Source organism: Myiozetetes cayanensis, unplaced genomic scaffold, assembly GCF_022539395.1.
Source record: "Myiozetetes cayanensis isolate MyiCay16 unplaced genomic scaffold, myiCay2020 scf4, whole genome shotgun sequence".
Lineage (NCBI taxonomy): Eukaryota > Metazoa > Chordata > Aves > Passeriformes > Tyrannidae > Myiozetetes > Myiozetetes cayanensis.
The window spans coordinates 5,015,116-5,030,751 of record NW_026087631.1 but is presented as its reverse complement, the minus strand read 5'-3'; the positions used below and the strand labels follow the sequence as shown (position 1 = coordinate 5,030,751).

At 46.7% G+C, this 15,636-nt stretch overlaps 1 protein-coding gene across 1 annotated transcript in view; it reads right to left on the bottom strand.

Annotated features, from left to right (window-relative positions):
* PSD3 (pleckstrin and Sec7 domain containing 3) overlaps nt 1-13,885 on the bottom strand; it is a 112,030-nt gene extending 98,145 nt beyond the window's left edge. Inside the window, exons 1-2 of the mRNA XM_050330221.1 lie at nt 13,744-13,885; nt 1,255-1,363 (exon numbers count right to left, since the gene is read on the bottom strand). Of these exons, the coding sequence (XP_050186178.1) occupies nt 1,255-1,363; nt 13,744-13,764 (130 nt within the window). The 5' untranslated portion in view covers nt 13,765-13,885. The remainder of the gene's footprint in view (nt 1-1,254; nt 1,364-13,743) is intronic.
* Between the last annotated feature and the right edge of the window lie 1,751 nt (nt 13,886-15,636).

The following is a 15,636-nucleotide window of genomic DNA, read 5'->3' as shown; positions in this document are numbered from 1 at the left end:
TGTTTTGGCTGGTAATAACAACAGATTCACTTGGACTTACCAGACACAGCATACTTTATTTAATACTGATCCCCGGATATGTACCAATGCCTGCTGACAGGGCTCTCACACTGTGTCTCTCCAAGCAAGAAATGAGGTCATCATGATTCATGTGATAATCCGACACACATTCTGTGGCAATTTGGAAAAGGTTTTTAAAATTTAAAATTTTGGTGGTTTGAGGTTTGTTGGGGTTTTTTCCCCCTTTGCAATTTTGCCTGGTTTGTTGGGGTTTTTTTTCCCTTTGCAATTAGTATTTCCCAAGGGGGAGACCAAACTTTATAAAATCCAGGAAGAAAATGTTTACTCGCTTTCTAGACTTCAGTTCTGCTTTTTCTTTTTCCCTTTTTTTTTGCCGTTTTTTCTTTCTTTTCCCCTTGTCTTACTGAAGTGGAGGAGCCTACACAGTTTGTTTCTGAACAAAGTGCTGCCCTTCTCTGGCAAGAAGGAAGTCTTCTTTAATTAAAAGTGACATTCCAGAAAGTTTGCAATTAGGAAGGATCAAGGTACAAAGAGAACGGCCTGAGGAAATGCTTTTGCAAAGAGGGCAGGGATTGTTGATAATTATGATGAGGCAAGAGAAATAGTTACAATAACTACATTTATTTTCTTCTAAGCTTGGGCTCTGAAAAGGTAGAAACTGCCCTGCATTTACATGAAAAGAACAGGAACAAGACCAATCCTTAGGCGTAACATTAGATATTGCACCTGGATTTCTTGAATTCCTAACTACAGAGGACAGAGCAGTTCAGGTACCACCTCAAGTATCTAAATTAAAATCTCACCTACCTCTAGCTGTAGGAAAAGCAGCGTGCAGACCACGCAGGGCATTCCTGGAAGGACCTCCAGGCAGAGATGGCCGTGTTTCAGCATGTGCAATTGCAGAGCTCACGGCTAAAGCGACTCTGCTGCAGAGGAGCGAAGGGATTCCCTCCACCAGCGTGTCACGAGCCCCTGCTGTCACACCAAGGTGGCCCCCATGAGCCAAAGAGAAATGTGGGTTTGTAAGACAGGGAACCACTGTCATTTTCTGAGGCCAAACCAGCAGGATCCCTTGGTCTGGTACTTGCACCGTGGTCTGGCGAAGAGCAGCGTAGCAACAGTGAGCAAGCCCTCGTGGGATCGTTAAGGGAGAAGCTTCTTTGCAAAACTTTCCTGAGGGGCTTAAGAATTCTGGGGGTTTTTCTGCATACAATAGTAATAAATAGCACTCACCCATTTCTGAAGGCTTCTTTTCTTCCAAGCCAAATAAAAATTCATATTTGGCCTTGGCAACATTCTGGGCGTGAGCCGATACATCGTTATCCCACACAAGTGCTTCTGCCTGTAGAGTCAAAATAAACAAAGCTTATCTACCTTTTAGTGAAAAAACAGCAGCAGGAACATGAAATCCTTACAGATGCACTGTCAGGAAGGATTTTCAAAGCATTCCTTTAACTGTGTCACCACCAAGATCATCCACAGCAGCCATGCAACAACTCAGAATGCTTTTGAAGAGCTTGCCTCTCTGTCTTTGAAGCCAAGCATTTCAGTATTAAGCAGTGATGTCAGAGCACCCAGCCACTTATATCTTTAGCCGGCTTACCCACTGCAAGGGCAGCAGCACTGGCCAACTGTATCAGTAATACCAGTTAGGGTTAAAAATGTCAAGGGAATAGTATCAGAAATAGCAAATTTGAATATGTATGTCACAAAACTGGGACCCATGGGAAAACCATAAATGGGGCAGGCTGTTTCTTTGAAGAGCGGCTGGGGCAGAGAAAGGGAGGAAGGAACAAGGAATGCTCAGAAATGGGGAAAAGGATAAGGTCTGCAAACGTGTGGCGAGTACAAAGGTCCCTCTTGGGCAGCCCACGCCTGACCACCGCTGTCTAGATCAGGACAATAGCCCAACCTGGTTTTATAACAATACCACACAAGTCAAACCTGCTTATCTGGCCAGGAGGCAGGGAGGAGGCACAGAGTGGTGAAGCCAGCTAGTCCTGGGCGGGGAAGGATGGACAGGTGAATTGGGCAACCCCTGCCCACTCAGGTCTGGTGCCACCAGCGCTTTCACCCTGCTCCCTTCTTGCAAGAAGCAATTTGACAGAAGACAGGTACAGCTTCTCAGAGGAGTTAAAGGCTGCAGGACTAAGATCAAAATACCCTTCTGAACAGGTGGGGACAAATCAAATCCCCAAGATAAAGCACACATCAGCAATAAACTGTAGTGCAAAAACTATCTGCAGTCGGCATTAAGTGTCTTCCCAGCTGGGCAAGATGAAGCCTGTAATTCTTCTGTTTGAAGTGACAGATGAAATAAATCATTAACTCCACGAATTCTTAAGTAAACTTTATATTCACACTCTACGTTTGAGGCAGTCAGTTGTTGCAGCATAGCAAGTCATTGCATGATTCATATTGAAGACTTTAGCTTACAAAAATATTCTTAATAAAAAAAAAAAAGTCAAATGGAACATTCTGCCCCCCCAGGACAACAATAACTTTTATGCATTTCTATCAAATGCCTTAGGATAAGCGTCATCTACGAACATAAATTCAAAGTACAGGGGACGCGTAATTCACAGGTCAAGGCTCTTTAATCAGCAGTGGATGGAATCCATACATTTCCTCCACCTCTCCAATAATTACATTTTATTCCATGAGCATATCGACAAACAGCTACCTTGTCCCATGCCCTAGAACTGTTTTACTGGCCTTTTACCCCATTTCTACTCCTACCTCTCTGCACTGCACCAGTTCTGCAGGATTTACTCCACCGCCACTCTGTCCTAAGTAGGCAGCAGATCTTAAACAGGGGTCTTGGACAGATTATTTACCATTCCCTGGTCCAACTACTGATCACTAAAGCTCTGAGTACTTTGATGGACGTGCTAACACCGGGCTACCAAATCGCTCGGGAAAACTGTGATGAAATAGATGAAGGGTTTTCTAGCACAAAGATGACTTCCACGAGCAAGACAAAATGAGCTTGGAAAAAGCCTCCATGTCTCTCCTGCTTTTACAGGGTTGCATTCATTCACTGGAAGGGAGGCAGGAAGGGCTAGAAAAGGAATAGCTGGACCCAGAGCTCACACAGGAGAAGGCTCTTGTCTGCAACAGCTTGGACAGGAGTAGCTTACAGAGCCAGACAAAAATTCAACCTACCCAGATATGGATGTGAAGGGATGGGACGGCTAAAAACTATCCCGTGCCAAATCCCAGTCACGGATGAATGAAATGGAAAATAAAATGAACAGAAGAGTCCAGTTCCTGAGCAGACAGGAATTTCTGATCTATACACGTCTGGGACACAGTATTTCCATACCTCAGCCTTGCTCTTTGAGACTTCACAGACATCTGCTGCAGTGAGCATCCCTGCCAGCAAATACATGTTCCAAGGGTCTGTATTTGCCTGTACCTCATCGTAAAGCAATGGAGAAGAGTCTGGTTCACAGCACTGCCCAATAAGAGGCAGAAATAAACTGTTAGATCAACAGGGTTTCAGTGTACAGGGCAGCATTTATCAGAATTAGGCGCACAAAGAGAGGCTGCAAGACCTTTGTCTTGGAATCTGAAAGGGATAACTTGATTTTCAGAAGTGCTCAGCACTGATGAGAATTACAGATACTGGCTTGTGCACTGGAACAGCTGAACTTAACATCTATTTAGGCTGTCAGAGCACTAAAAGGAACTGCCTAAAGAAACTCCAGATCCAGGCTTAAGGATAAGTTTGTCAGATTTCATCCAAACAAGAAATATTAAAAAAAAAAGACCGCAAGAGAGGGAGAGAATGAAGACACTATGAGTTCAGAGCTCGAGTTTAAGACCATTGATTTACCAGTGTTCAAATCAAGAGAGTGTGCTCTCCTTTTCTTCCTTCAATACACCACTCACCCAAGCCTTGCAGAGGTCAGCATGCCCTGAAACCAGGATCCCAGAAAAGGCCTGGACAAACAGTCATGGTGCTTTCCAAACTGCATTAGCAAAGATTAAATACAAGCAAGATTGAAAGGGATATAAAACTCCTGCTTAAGCCTTCTCCCTCAGCTCAAGGGCAAAGAAATCTGCATCCAGGTCATCTCATTTCATAATTGCTTCCCTCAGAGGGCTTTAACCACCACCTTTGACGTATCTGGTCTTTGTCACTGCTGGAGAGGGTGACACTCAGAGCATCAATCCCCTTAAATCAGCCCAGCTGTACATACATTCCTCATGAGACACATACCCACTATTTTTCAGTCTTGATTATGCTCTGGCCAGAGAGGCATCAAGCTCCTGCCCATTTATGCATCACTCCTGCAGTGCTTTCTGCCTGTTTGAACATGTTTGATCAAGCCTACTTCTCTCCGTCACAGATCTTGGTCGGGAGTCGGGGCGGCTGCATTTGCCTCTCAGTGAATTTTAGATAACATTTATGGGGCTGCATTGCTTTGGGCTCGGCAGCCCTCACCGCTCAGACCTCCTGCCAACACACAGGACCAGTTTCTGCTGACCTTGCAGAAGGCACTGGCGTGGGTCATTGCAGGTGTCCCACCTTGCTGGCTTTCTGTTCCTCGCTTAGGGAGCAGAGATTGCCCAGGATACGGCGCTCGTGGTGGTTTCAGGCTAGCACAAGAAGGGAAGTTGCTGAGTCCATGTCTCAGCACTGACCTGAACAGCAGCAGGATGCTTAAGACCGCAGGGTTCCTGCTTCTCCAGCGGGAGCTGCCAAGGACAGATATGTCAGCCCAGCTGCCTCTGCTCCGCTCTGCTGTCTGGATGTGCGAACGGGGGCAGCGGGGCAACATCTGCAAGGAGACACTGTTCCCACAGTTCAGCCCTGAGAGGTGCCTTTAGGCAGGCCCCTGACAAGAGCTGCCGCCTCTCCTGAAGCACAGTTTCTCTCTCATTTCAGCTTCAGCCATGAGCTCCCTTCAAAATGCCCTCCCAAAAATCCCAGTGGTTTTTAGGTAAGCATAGTGAGTCATGAAAGCTGGAAGAAAATGCTTCTCCTTTCTCCATGGAAGAAAAGCACCGAAGTATCCTCTCTTGAATTTCACTGGGGCCTTTCACTGGGTTCTCTTGGGGCCTTTTTTGAGACAGACTGTTTTCTTCTTGGAGCCTTTTTTTTTTTTTTATTTTCATACCTACATGTCAGAGAGAGCATTAATTGAAGAGCATCAAAGTCTTATTCTTTCACCATCATTTGCAGCTGAGCTTGACTGGAGAGCTAGGCTCCATCCCAGTGGAAGGGGATGACATTGTCCATGGCTGCTGTGACAAGGAACAGGTCAGTCTGAGCACAAGGAGCCGGTTTGAACCCATGCCTCCTGAAGTATTCACACTTAGGGTCATATGTTTTCTTCAGAAAAAAGTCTAGTTTTTCAAAGGAGCAGATAATTAAACGGCAAATGTCAGTTTGTAGTTTCTCAGACTCCCTCAGAGGACAGATGCTGTCAAAATAAACTGAATTCTTGCAGGCGACCCATGCTTGAGAAACAGCAGAATGGGATGGGTGCTCCAAGTCTTCAGGGAGGGAGAGCTAGCCAAAATTCTGGACAGCAGGAGTGCACTCATGCTAAAGGAAAAGATCAGTAGGAAGTGGTCCAACAACCTTTCACAGAGGGCTGTTAGCTGGGACAGAGAGGTCAAAGCATCCTCAGGGGGACCCCTGCAAGCTTGCTTAATAAAACCCAGCCACTCTGTCCCCAGAAAGAAACATCACTCGAATTCTTCTAAGCTTGCTGGAAAATGTGGAGGGACTGGCCAGTTAGGGTGTGGGTCTCCACAGCTAAGCCATAGCACGAAGAAGCCTCAGGGGAGCCCCAGTTTTACTCGCTTTTGCACGTGCTCAGCTCCTTTCTCCAGAGCAGAGTGCCTTGCCCCTGGGCCACACCACTGCTGGATGTCAGCTCCCTGCCAGCAGGTAACAGCCCCCGCACTGCCAGCACTGCTTCCCGGGGGTTTCATCGAGGCTAGTGGGGAGATGCTGCAGTGGCTGCAACAGAGCTGCTGGCACTACTCAAGGAAGCAGAAAAAAGCCTTCCGGGATGCCTGTAAAGCTCAGTCTACTTTGGAGAACTTCACAGCCACATCCGGACCATTTCTAATCCCAGGCTGTGCTTGTTCCACTCTCACTGCTTCACCCACAACTCTAGCGGCAAAAAAAAAACCAAATGCCTCTCAGCAGCCTGTCATAAACCTCAATACAGTGAGTTTATCCTCTCTGGAGGAGTGTAAACCTGTACCTTCATCTTGTCTTCTGCACCCCGAGGTTTCCCCAGAGACTGACAGAAATACAGTAACTGGTCAGGGAGCTAGCTTAAAAAAAAAAAGGCAGGAATTATGGACAGAAGGTTTCAAGTTCCCAGGAGAGAAAAAGTACCCTGTGAGTAAAGCAGCAGTGCCATGGTCAAGTTTTTATGGTATCACACACAAAGAGGTCTGCCTCTGCTGTCACACATGGACAACCCCCCAACAGTGACCAAGCCTTTTTTTAGGCACCATTGCCATTCCTGTGCATCACTGCATAGCAAGCCTCACTGCTTTTGACAGGTCATAGTAATTGCTCTGAAAAGACTATTTCTGTTAAGCTTGTCTTGAATCACTTTCCTAAGTAACAGGATGAAATTCAGAAAGCTGGCATTTAAAATAAACTTGCTGGCTGGTTTTGAAACCTGACAGCACAGAAAGACTGTGGGTGCTTTTTCTGTGGGACTTCACAAAAAAGGAGTGCTAGCTGAGGTTTGTAGTTTTTAATTCCATGTGACCTCATGCACCACATTTGTGTTTTCCTCACACCTTCCCACACTACTATACGTGTTTGCAGTTCTGGAACTGAAGCATTAGCAAAACAGATTAAGATTCGAAAGAACAGGATTTTTGCATGGCTAAACCTCAGCTGGAGCTGCCAAAACTTAATGCTAGCCAAAGTTTTGGAAGAGATCTCAGCCTGGGTTTTAAACTAATTCCTAACTATCAGAAGTTGCAGGGAGATGTGTATAGAGCCAGAAGGTGGGGGAGGAAAGAAAGGGCTTGTGTGAGAACACTGCCTATAGCCATGGTCCAGCAGAGAAGTTTGGATTCTAGAGAGGGATAACAAACTCTTCTAAGACTTTTCAGCTACAGGAAGGAGGTAACTGAGAGACATGTAGCAGAGGTGCCTGCAATCATAAGGGGCCTGAAAAAGACAAGGAGCAGTCGGTGATTCACCACCCTTTTTTAATGCAACAGCCAGAGTACAACAAAAGGAGGTATTAGGAGTCAGCATCACACCAAACAGGAGATGGTTCCTCATACAGTTTGTAGTCAAAACCACCAACCTCCTTGCAAAGCAATGCCACAGAAACTAAAATACTGAGGGACCTAACAAGGAGGGTGAACAAGCTCAAGTGACACAAATCCACAACAACACGGAGAAATCGCATCCTCCTCGTGTATTTCCAAGCTAAGCACTTCCTAGGCATCCACAACCACACACATTCTCCTGGGCAAAAGCGACCTCGGGATGTGTTTACCGGGAGGCAGGCTCGCAGTAAGCAATTAGGCTGGAGAGAGCAAAACCGAAAGGGTGCAGATACTATCAGAGCTGCTCTCCCCGCTCAAAGGCAGACTTCACAAAAGTTCAGTGTGTCTAAAGAGAGGCTCAATTCAAGAATAAAGCAAAAGAGTTGCTGCTGAGAAAAAAGCATGGGAACGTTGACAAAAAAAAAAAAATACTTAGCAGCTTAGCAGTACTATCAAGCAGTTGCAGGTAAAATTTGTTTCCAGTCTGATTGCCTTGTTGTATGCTTGCATTTGAGATTTTGCCCCCTTAAAGAAAATGTTTGTTTTGTTGTTTGGTTGAAGATGTTAGGAAGCACTCAGCTGTTATACAGAATTAAATGCTTTTTATTATGCAAAGGCTGATGCTGTCTGAGCTGTAACTGCGTGAATGTGAACGGCATATTAATTCAAAGTCTGTATGATTACACTTTACTATTAAAGGTCACTCAACATTTTGTATTTGCCAAGTCAGTGATTTTTTGATGCGTGCTGTATGGACCTCTGGATGTCTGTGCAGTATTTGCAAGGTATGTGCAAGAATCAAAGCAAGTGCATTGAGAGGTCAGCTTTAGCTCACTGCATGAACGACCATGTTCTTAGATATAAAACATAAAAATAAAAGGCACCGCAAACTTTTAACAAATCCACAGTGCAAGTATTTTTCCTGAGTTATGCCAAGGAGCATTGGGGTGGGGGTGTGATTTAAGAAAAAGTGTGCAAAGACAGCATCTTTTACTCAGAGAATTAAGTGGTGCTTGTAGTAGACATATTGCATTTACTGGTTTTGTTCAATCTGTTCCAAGTATATTTAGCAAACTGACAGACTGCTTCTCTGCAGCAGGTAGTGCGATTTCTACTCCATGGAAGCTAAAATTTGGATATGCCTAAATGCCTCACGAGCCTACCAGAAGGTACCTCTGTATCTTTAAGCAACTAAATTCTTTCCAAAACACATGCCAACATCTGCTGTCCCTTGAAAATTTGCAGACCACATCCTTTCCCATGTGCTGTACATTCTCCGTGTCCAGCTAAGTATATATACACTGCTTTTATGGGTGGAAGTAAAGGAAAATGTATTGGGCAAGCTCATCTTCATTTTTCAAATCAATATTACAAGCATGGTTTAAGGTAGTATCCCAAAGTGATTAAAATACTCAATTACAATAAATGGTCAAAAAAGAGAAACAAAATAAAAATAAACCAAAAAACCACAACACCATCAAAAAAATCCAAACAAACAAAAACCAAACCAGAAACAAAGGCAACCCAAACAAATAAAGATGCCCCAAACTCAACTCCCAAACAACTCTACACAAGAACCCACTGGAAGAATTTACATTTGCAAAGGTGTAAAAAACCTGCATTTTCTCTGTGGCAAGTGTCAACTGTACAGCTGCAATACAGCAACAGAGCATGCAAAAAGGGATATGTATCTCCCTCTAACTTAAGACATACCTCATTGATTCTGCACGATTATTTCATATCATGTGTTTAATTTTACAGCTTTCATCTAAACTGTTCTTTCTCAAGACTTAGATTCAACAGTTTTTCAGAGATTGGACTGAAGTTTAATCTGAGCCATCTTCTCTCTGGCACAACTGAGGCAGAAGCTAGAAGTGACATCAACAAAATTTCTCCTGAAGTGCAAGCACCGGGGGGGGGGCCTGAAAAGACAAAGTTGCAAGACTCTTTGCTTGCTAAGGAAGTGCGTGTTAAGGATTGCAGCATCCTCAGACAGCCATGGCCCTGTGAACAGCCAGGAGCCAACAGGCAGTTTCAGCCGTGGCAGGAAGGCAGAAGACATCAAAGATGATGCATCCCCCACAAGCAGCACAACACAGGCCAGCTGGCACTGGTGTCCCACTCATTAAGTCACAGCAAGTCCACAGACAAGACAGCTGATGACAACCAGAGCTCGCTGGTACTAGAATTTGTTTTCTTTTGAGAAAAGGGCTTTCCTGGGTAAGTGTTCTGTTAGCACTGACATGCAGCCACATCCCAGGTTTAAGTGAATCTTGCCGTCGCACTTGGCATTCGTTCAACCTGGGAGATGCAGTTATGGCTCAAGTGACGCTTCCTATTTGAAAACTGTTGTAAAAAAACAATGACTATATTTTGGAGGTAAGCCACCTCTTCCAGTGTGCCATTTCATGCCATGAAGAGAAAGCAAGCCCCATCCATCGCTTCTGCAAAAAGGGAGGCTTGCACCATGTAATGTGTGCCACTGAGGTGGTTTTCTTCCTGCTCCCAAACTACTGCATCACACTCTCAAGACGATGCCCTCTTTTCAGTCACAGGATCAGATAAGCATAGGATATGTTGAATATGGAAGGGACCCATTGTGATCATCAAGTCCAACTCCTAGCCCTGTGCAGGGCAGTCCTTTTACCCAGTGACAGGCAAAAAGCTGCAGCGTGACATCCTCGGCAAGCATGACCAGCATGCTTCCACCCTGGCAGGCCATCCTGAAAAGCCAGCTCCAGCCTGGTTTCCATCAGCTTAGCCCAGTAGTCGTGGCACAGAAAATCTTTTTGTACAGTTAGGAAGGGAGGCACAGCAAACGCCGTGCATTTCTCACAGCCAGCGCTGGCGGCTGAGGCACTCAGTGGAGGGGAAATGCAGTGCTCATGCTCTGATGGACAGCTGGATCCCTGATGGACAGCCTGATCCAGTGCCCAAACAGGTTTTTTAGCTTACAGCATCCAGGAAGTACAGTCAATTCAGGAGCAACTCAAGCTTCAAGGGACAGATAATACCTGAGCTCCTCTGACTCCTGATTCAACCCTGTTAGCAACCTAGCCCTCACCCAGAGGGCTACCTCTAACCCCACCCTACTTTTAAGCATCATCCACAACCTGCCTTGCTCATCTCTGTAATGCAGAGAATAAATGTTTGGATGCATTAGCATCCCAGGAGTCTGTGGTCTCGGATAGGAGCTGGAAGAACTGCAAGAAACAACTCGGAGCTGCACTCAGAGAAAGCATTTGGAAGTGTACTGCAGAAGGATTCTTCAAACAGTGCCATTCCTGAGAGGAACAGGACACTTACATCCAGAATGAAAGTGTCAGGCACACACTTTGAGCTGGTCTCAAACAGCTTTTTCACCTGACAGAAGCATACAATTTCAACCCCCCCAAACCTCATGTTACTGCAAACAGGAAAAAAGGACTGGAAACAATCTCTCTTACCATGCGTGTCGGAGGGCAGGAATGCATTTTAGAAAGATATTCAGAATTTTAAGACACAAATTGCACAAGACCTAAATTTGTTCATCTACAGACCCTCTTCTCTTTAGGGCAACTATCCAGAGAAGCTCCCTATCACACATACCCCCTCTCAGCCAAATTTCCAAAGGGAAGGACCCATATACAATTTTACAACCCACTAGGATGCAAGGAACCCCCAGCTCACAGAGTGGGTCTGGCTGGGACAGCCAGATGGTGAAATCTCTGCTCCACTCCAAGCCAGCTTTCCATCAGGAACTCCTGGTGAAGAAATGTCCCTTGAAGGACACCGGGTGGCACATATCCCTCCTGAGCCCAGGGACACTGTTCCCACCTTTCCTGGCTAAGCCCACAGTAGTCGCACCAAAAACTGCTGCACCCTGGGGATCCTCAGCACTCGGAATGCAGAGCTGACCTGGAGCAGGATACTCTGGCTGGTGGCTGACTGCCCCAATCTTCAAGTTTTGGCAGCAGTTCACAGGTTTGTCCAGCCCCAGCTGGAGCACAGCAGCTTGGCAGATGGCTCTCTGGTACCCTGCAACCCACCTGATCTTACTCTGCAGACACTACCGCTCCCTCCCTTCCTTGGGCTCCTTTCACTAAGCCACTACATTATGCCACCTCTAAATTATCTTTAAATCAGCAACCAGCAGTACCCCAGCCTTTTGCTCTCTCTGAAGACCCTTGCAAGCAAACAGAGGCTCTCCAAAAAGGAATGCTTGCAACGCCTCAAAAAAATCGCCCCAGTCCCCAGGTCTGCCAGCCTGTCTCTCCATGGAGCAGGGATTGTTTCAAGCAATCAGCCCTCCTGCATGTGCAAGGACAGTTTTATCAGCCATGGCCAAAACATCCCTCCTTTGCACCAGTGGCCTTGTGTGGTGTATGACTTGTGCTGCCCTAGCGCTGGAGCTCCCAGCACTTGGCTCAGAACACACCCATGGAGACAACTGCCTGCAGAGATGCTCCATGGCACTACTCTGTGGTACTCCCACAGCGAGCCTGCCTCTTCAGCCCACAGGAATCAAATCCCGAACCATCTCTTACACCAAAGGTGCAAAACCAATTGCCAAACTTTCCAGGTGTGACGGGCAAGAACGGAAAGGACCATTCTGGGGCGGAGGAGAAATACTCTGAACAACATCCATGTCTTTCAGCTATGCAACTTGACACCAGCAAAGAAAAGTCTTGCTGAAAAAAGAAAACCACGAGCATGTTCATTAGTGTCCTCACTGCTCTTTGCCTTCTCAATTTGATGGCATAGAAATGGAAATAGTAAATCAAACAGTAAATCAAATAATCTGCTCAAACACCAACAGCAGTAGAGGACCACTTCACACAGGTCAGTTGTGCAAGAATTTTATGTATGGATCAAGAAGTCCTATTTTTTTTATTGTTTCAAGTTTTGAAGACAGCAGGATGTAAGTGTCTTGGAATTGTTTTTAACATCACCACTACCACAAAGGATGTTCTTTCACTCTACAATGAACCAAGGAATGGAAACATTTGCACAGGGTCTCCTACATGGTTAATCTCACCTCTCTCCCATAAAAAGAACGCCCCAAAACCAACTCTCAGTGTGTAAATCAACAGAGCTAGGACAGAGTCACAGAGTGCATTAAACTGGTAACATCTGCTGAAACACATCAACTAAGGATATGACTGATGAAAAAGCATTTGGAATGGAAGAGGTTTCTTTCTACTAGCTAAACCAGAAAGGCTTGGATGACTCTCAGCAGCCTATTACAGTTGGTTCAAACACTGGGTGTGCAACCACCAGTTTCATTAGAAATACAGCATCTGACTTTCTCTCTGTTTTAATGGCCCTATGCACAGACGGAATTAAAGTGTGACTGAAGCTGCAAAAGCAGTACTACTTGCAGTTGCCTATTACACAGGCAAAACACTTCAATAACATATAGATGGGCTTCTGCCTGACAACTGGACCCTGTGGGAGCCAGGTAATTGCTGTTTACGGCACGGAAATACTCATCCATGTGGGAGTTAGCAACTTTAGTGGGTTTGTGTGAAGTTCAAGCTCGTTACAACTCAATGTTTATGTTCCCTTTGAGAAGCGTAGCTGCGGTCCCTTGTAGCAAGGATGAAGGTAACACCTCAACTGCACAGGAGCATCCCTGTGTACGCTTCATGTTCTGAAATTTTACACCTTTTGTAAACTCATCTCAACCCCACTCTTGCCCTTAAAGCGCAATGCTGCTATTCAGCCAAAGGCTGGCGTTTTTCTCAACATCTCATCTAATTCAAGAATTTGGCGAGATTAAGACAGCTTGTCAGTGCAGCAACGGTGCTAATGTGTTACACAGACAAGTTACTTGGAGAAACAAGCAAAACCAACCGCCCAGGATGCAGGCTGGGGGTCCTGGCCCTGGGGTGCGAGTCCCAGAGCAGCTTCCCTGGTGCAGCTGGTGTCTCTCGGGACCTCGCAGTAATGAGCAGGGAAGCGGAGCCTGAGCTTTCTCCCTTGGGGAACTGGAAAAACCATACGGGGGGAGGGAAAAAATAATAAAGGAGAGAGGAAAAAGAAAAGGGAAAAAGGAAAACAATAAAAGGAAAGAGAAAAAAGAGAAGAAGGAAAGGGGGGAAGAGAGAAAGGATAACAGAAAGGAAGTGGAAATAAGGGAGGGGGGGAATAAAAGAAAAAAGGGGGGGGAAGGAAAGAAGAAAGGGAAAGAAAAAGAAAAGGGAAAGAGAAAAGGGAAAGAAAAGAGAAAAGGGAAAGAAAAAAGAAAAGGGAAAGAAAAAAGAAAAGGGAAAGAAAAAAGAAAAGGGAAAGAAAAAAGAGAAGGAAAAAAGAAAAGGGGGAAAAAGAAAAGGGAAAGAAAAAGAGAAAAGGGAAAGAAAAGAAGGAAAAGAAGAAAAAGAAAAAGAAAAAAGAAGAAAGGTAAAAGTAGATGGAAAAAAGTGCCGCCGGCTGAGCGCAACCCCCGCAGCCCCACGGGCACACGCCGCCCCTTACCGCACCGCCGGCTCCCTCCATCTCCCATCGCCGGCCGCGGCGGATCGCACCGTCCTCCCCGCCGTGCCGAGCCGAGCCGTGCCGTGCCGTGCCGTGCCGAGGCGGTGCGGGCTGTGCCGGGCCGGGCCGGGCCGTGGCGCCCTGCCGGCCCCAGCGCCGGCGGCGGAGCCGGGCAGCGCGGCGGGCCCGGCGCGGGGGCGCGGAGCGGCGGGGCCGGGCCGGGCCCGGCGGGGCGGGGCGGGAGCCGGGCAGGGGAGGGAAGGGAGAGACGGGGCGGGGGTGGGGGCGATGGAGGGGAGGGGAGAGGGGAGGCGCACCACGTGCTCCTCGGAAAGATTTAAAAAAAAAAAAAAAAAGGAAAAGAAAAAGAAAAAAAAAGGGGAATTATTTTAGGATTAGCGAAGCAAACGCAGCGAAAAGCACAACCCCCAGACCGCGTGCCCGCAGCAACACGGCGCTGGGGAGGAACACGTCCAAAGCCCGCGGGGGCCGGGACATGCCGTGCTCTGCTCCTAAATCCCCTCGGTGCGGCGGCTCGCAGTTGCTGGGGACGGACAAAAAACCCCAAACCAACAAACAAAAAAGAAAATTAAAAAAATAAATAAAATAAAAATAAAAGCGGAAGCCTTTTCCAGCTGCGGGGCTTTCCCTCGCAGTCCGACTTCAAAAACCAGAACAGCGCAGATGTCTCCGGAGCAACCCCATCCGAACACTCGAAACTGATTTTTCGCTTTTTTCACAGCTTGCTGGAAGTTCTCTTGCGCGGTCCGGTTTCTGAGCTAGCAGCCACATCGTTAGAATTTCTCCAGCCAGGAGCTCTGCGAGTTGTTCTTTTAAATAAAAATGGGGGGTTTCCCCGTCAGAAGCTGCGCATTAGAAAACACCCCAAAATCTCATAGCCCCAGTTAGAGGAGCGAGCTGCACAGGTAGCTGGCAGACTGGATAAAGAGGGGTGTCTGTTTCTGTGGGTCCAGCCTATTTGTGTTTTGTTCAGTAGCAGCTGAAAACTTTTTGGTTCTAACCCATCTAAATTAAGGATAGGCTTTCTGGAGCAACCTCTTAGGACCAGGACTCACTGAACACTGTATGTTTGCTTCATCCCCAGCACTGGAAAAAAAAAAAAAAAAGGCTGCATATTAGGTGGTAGACAAGGTTGTTTTCTGATGCTTTGCTTTTCTGAAAGGCTTTGGACAGTGCTAGTGGTAGGAGTGCATCACCATGAAGTCACTGACTTAAGTGTACCACACCCAGGGAAGAGCAGCATCTCTGTGGCCAAGGAGAGAGTGTTGTCCTGCCTTGTTCCCTGCTGACCTCAAGCATCCTCCCTGTCAGCACTGGGCAGTCTCAGCCTTTCCATTCTACAGCACTACGAAAAAAATTTTAAAAACTCCATTTCTGGCAGGATAAAAAGTAAGTCCATGCATAATGCATGAAGTCTGGTCTGAAGCTTTACCTGCTTAGCAGTAAGGTGGGGGTAGCAGCACCATCTCCAGGCCCTTCCAACTCATCTGGAGGCTCCATCCAGTGACAATCCCCAGGCTCCTCCCAGTAGGGCTGCGTCAGGCAGAGTTCACACTGCTTCTCCTAACTTGAACCCACTCTTTTTCACCACTTCCAGCTCCACACTTCCCCAAACAATAGAGCTCCTGCTTTCCACCCACGCCACCCTGTAGGGAGACTGTGCTGCCTCTGCTGAATGGGTGCCTCAGACCTGGTGTACCCTGTATTTCAGAAGGCATCCTGCTCTTTCCCCTACAACTCCCCCTCTCTGCATACTAAGCCCCACACCTGCACCCCAGAACAAGCTATGTTTACCCACCCACCACAGGAGCAGCACAGCATCCGCCCCCTGCCCTGCTCAGCAGTCCTCCAATCCAGTCATTTCTGTCCTCT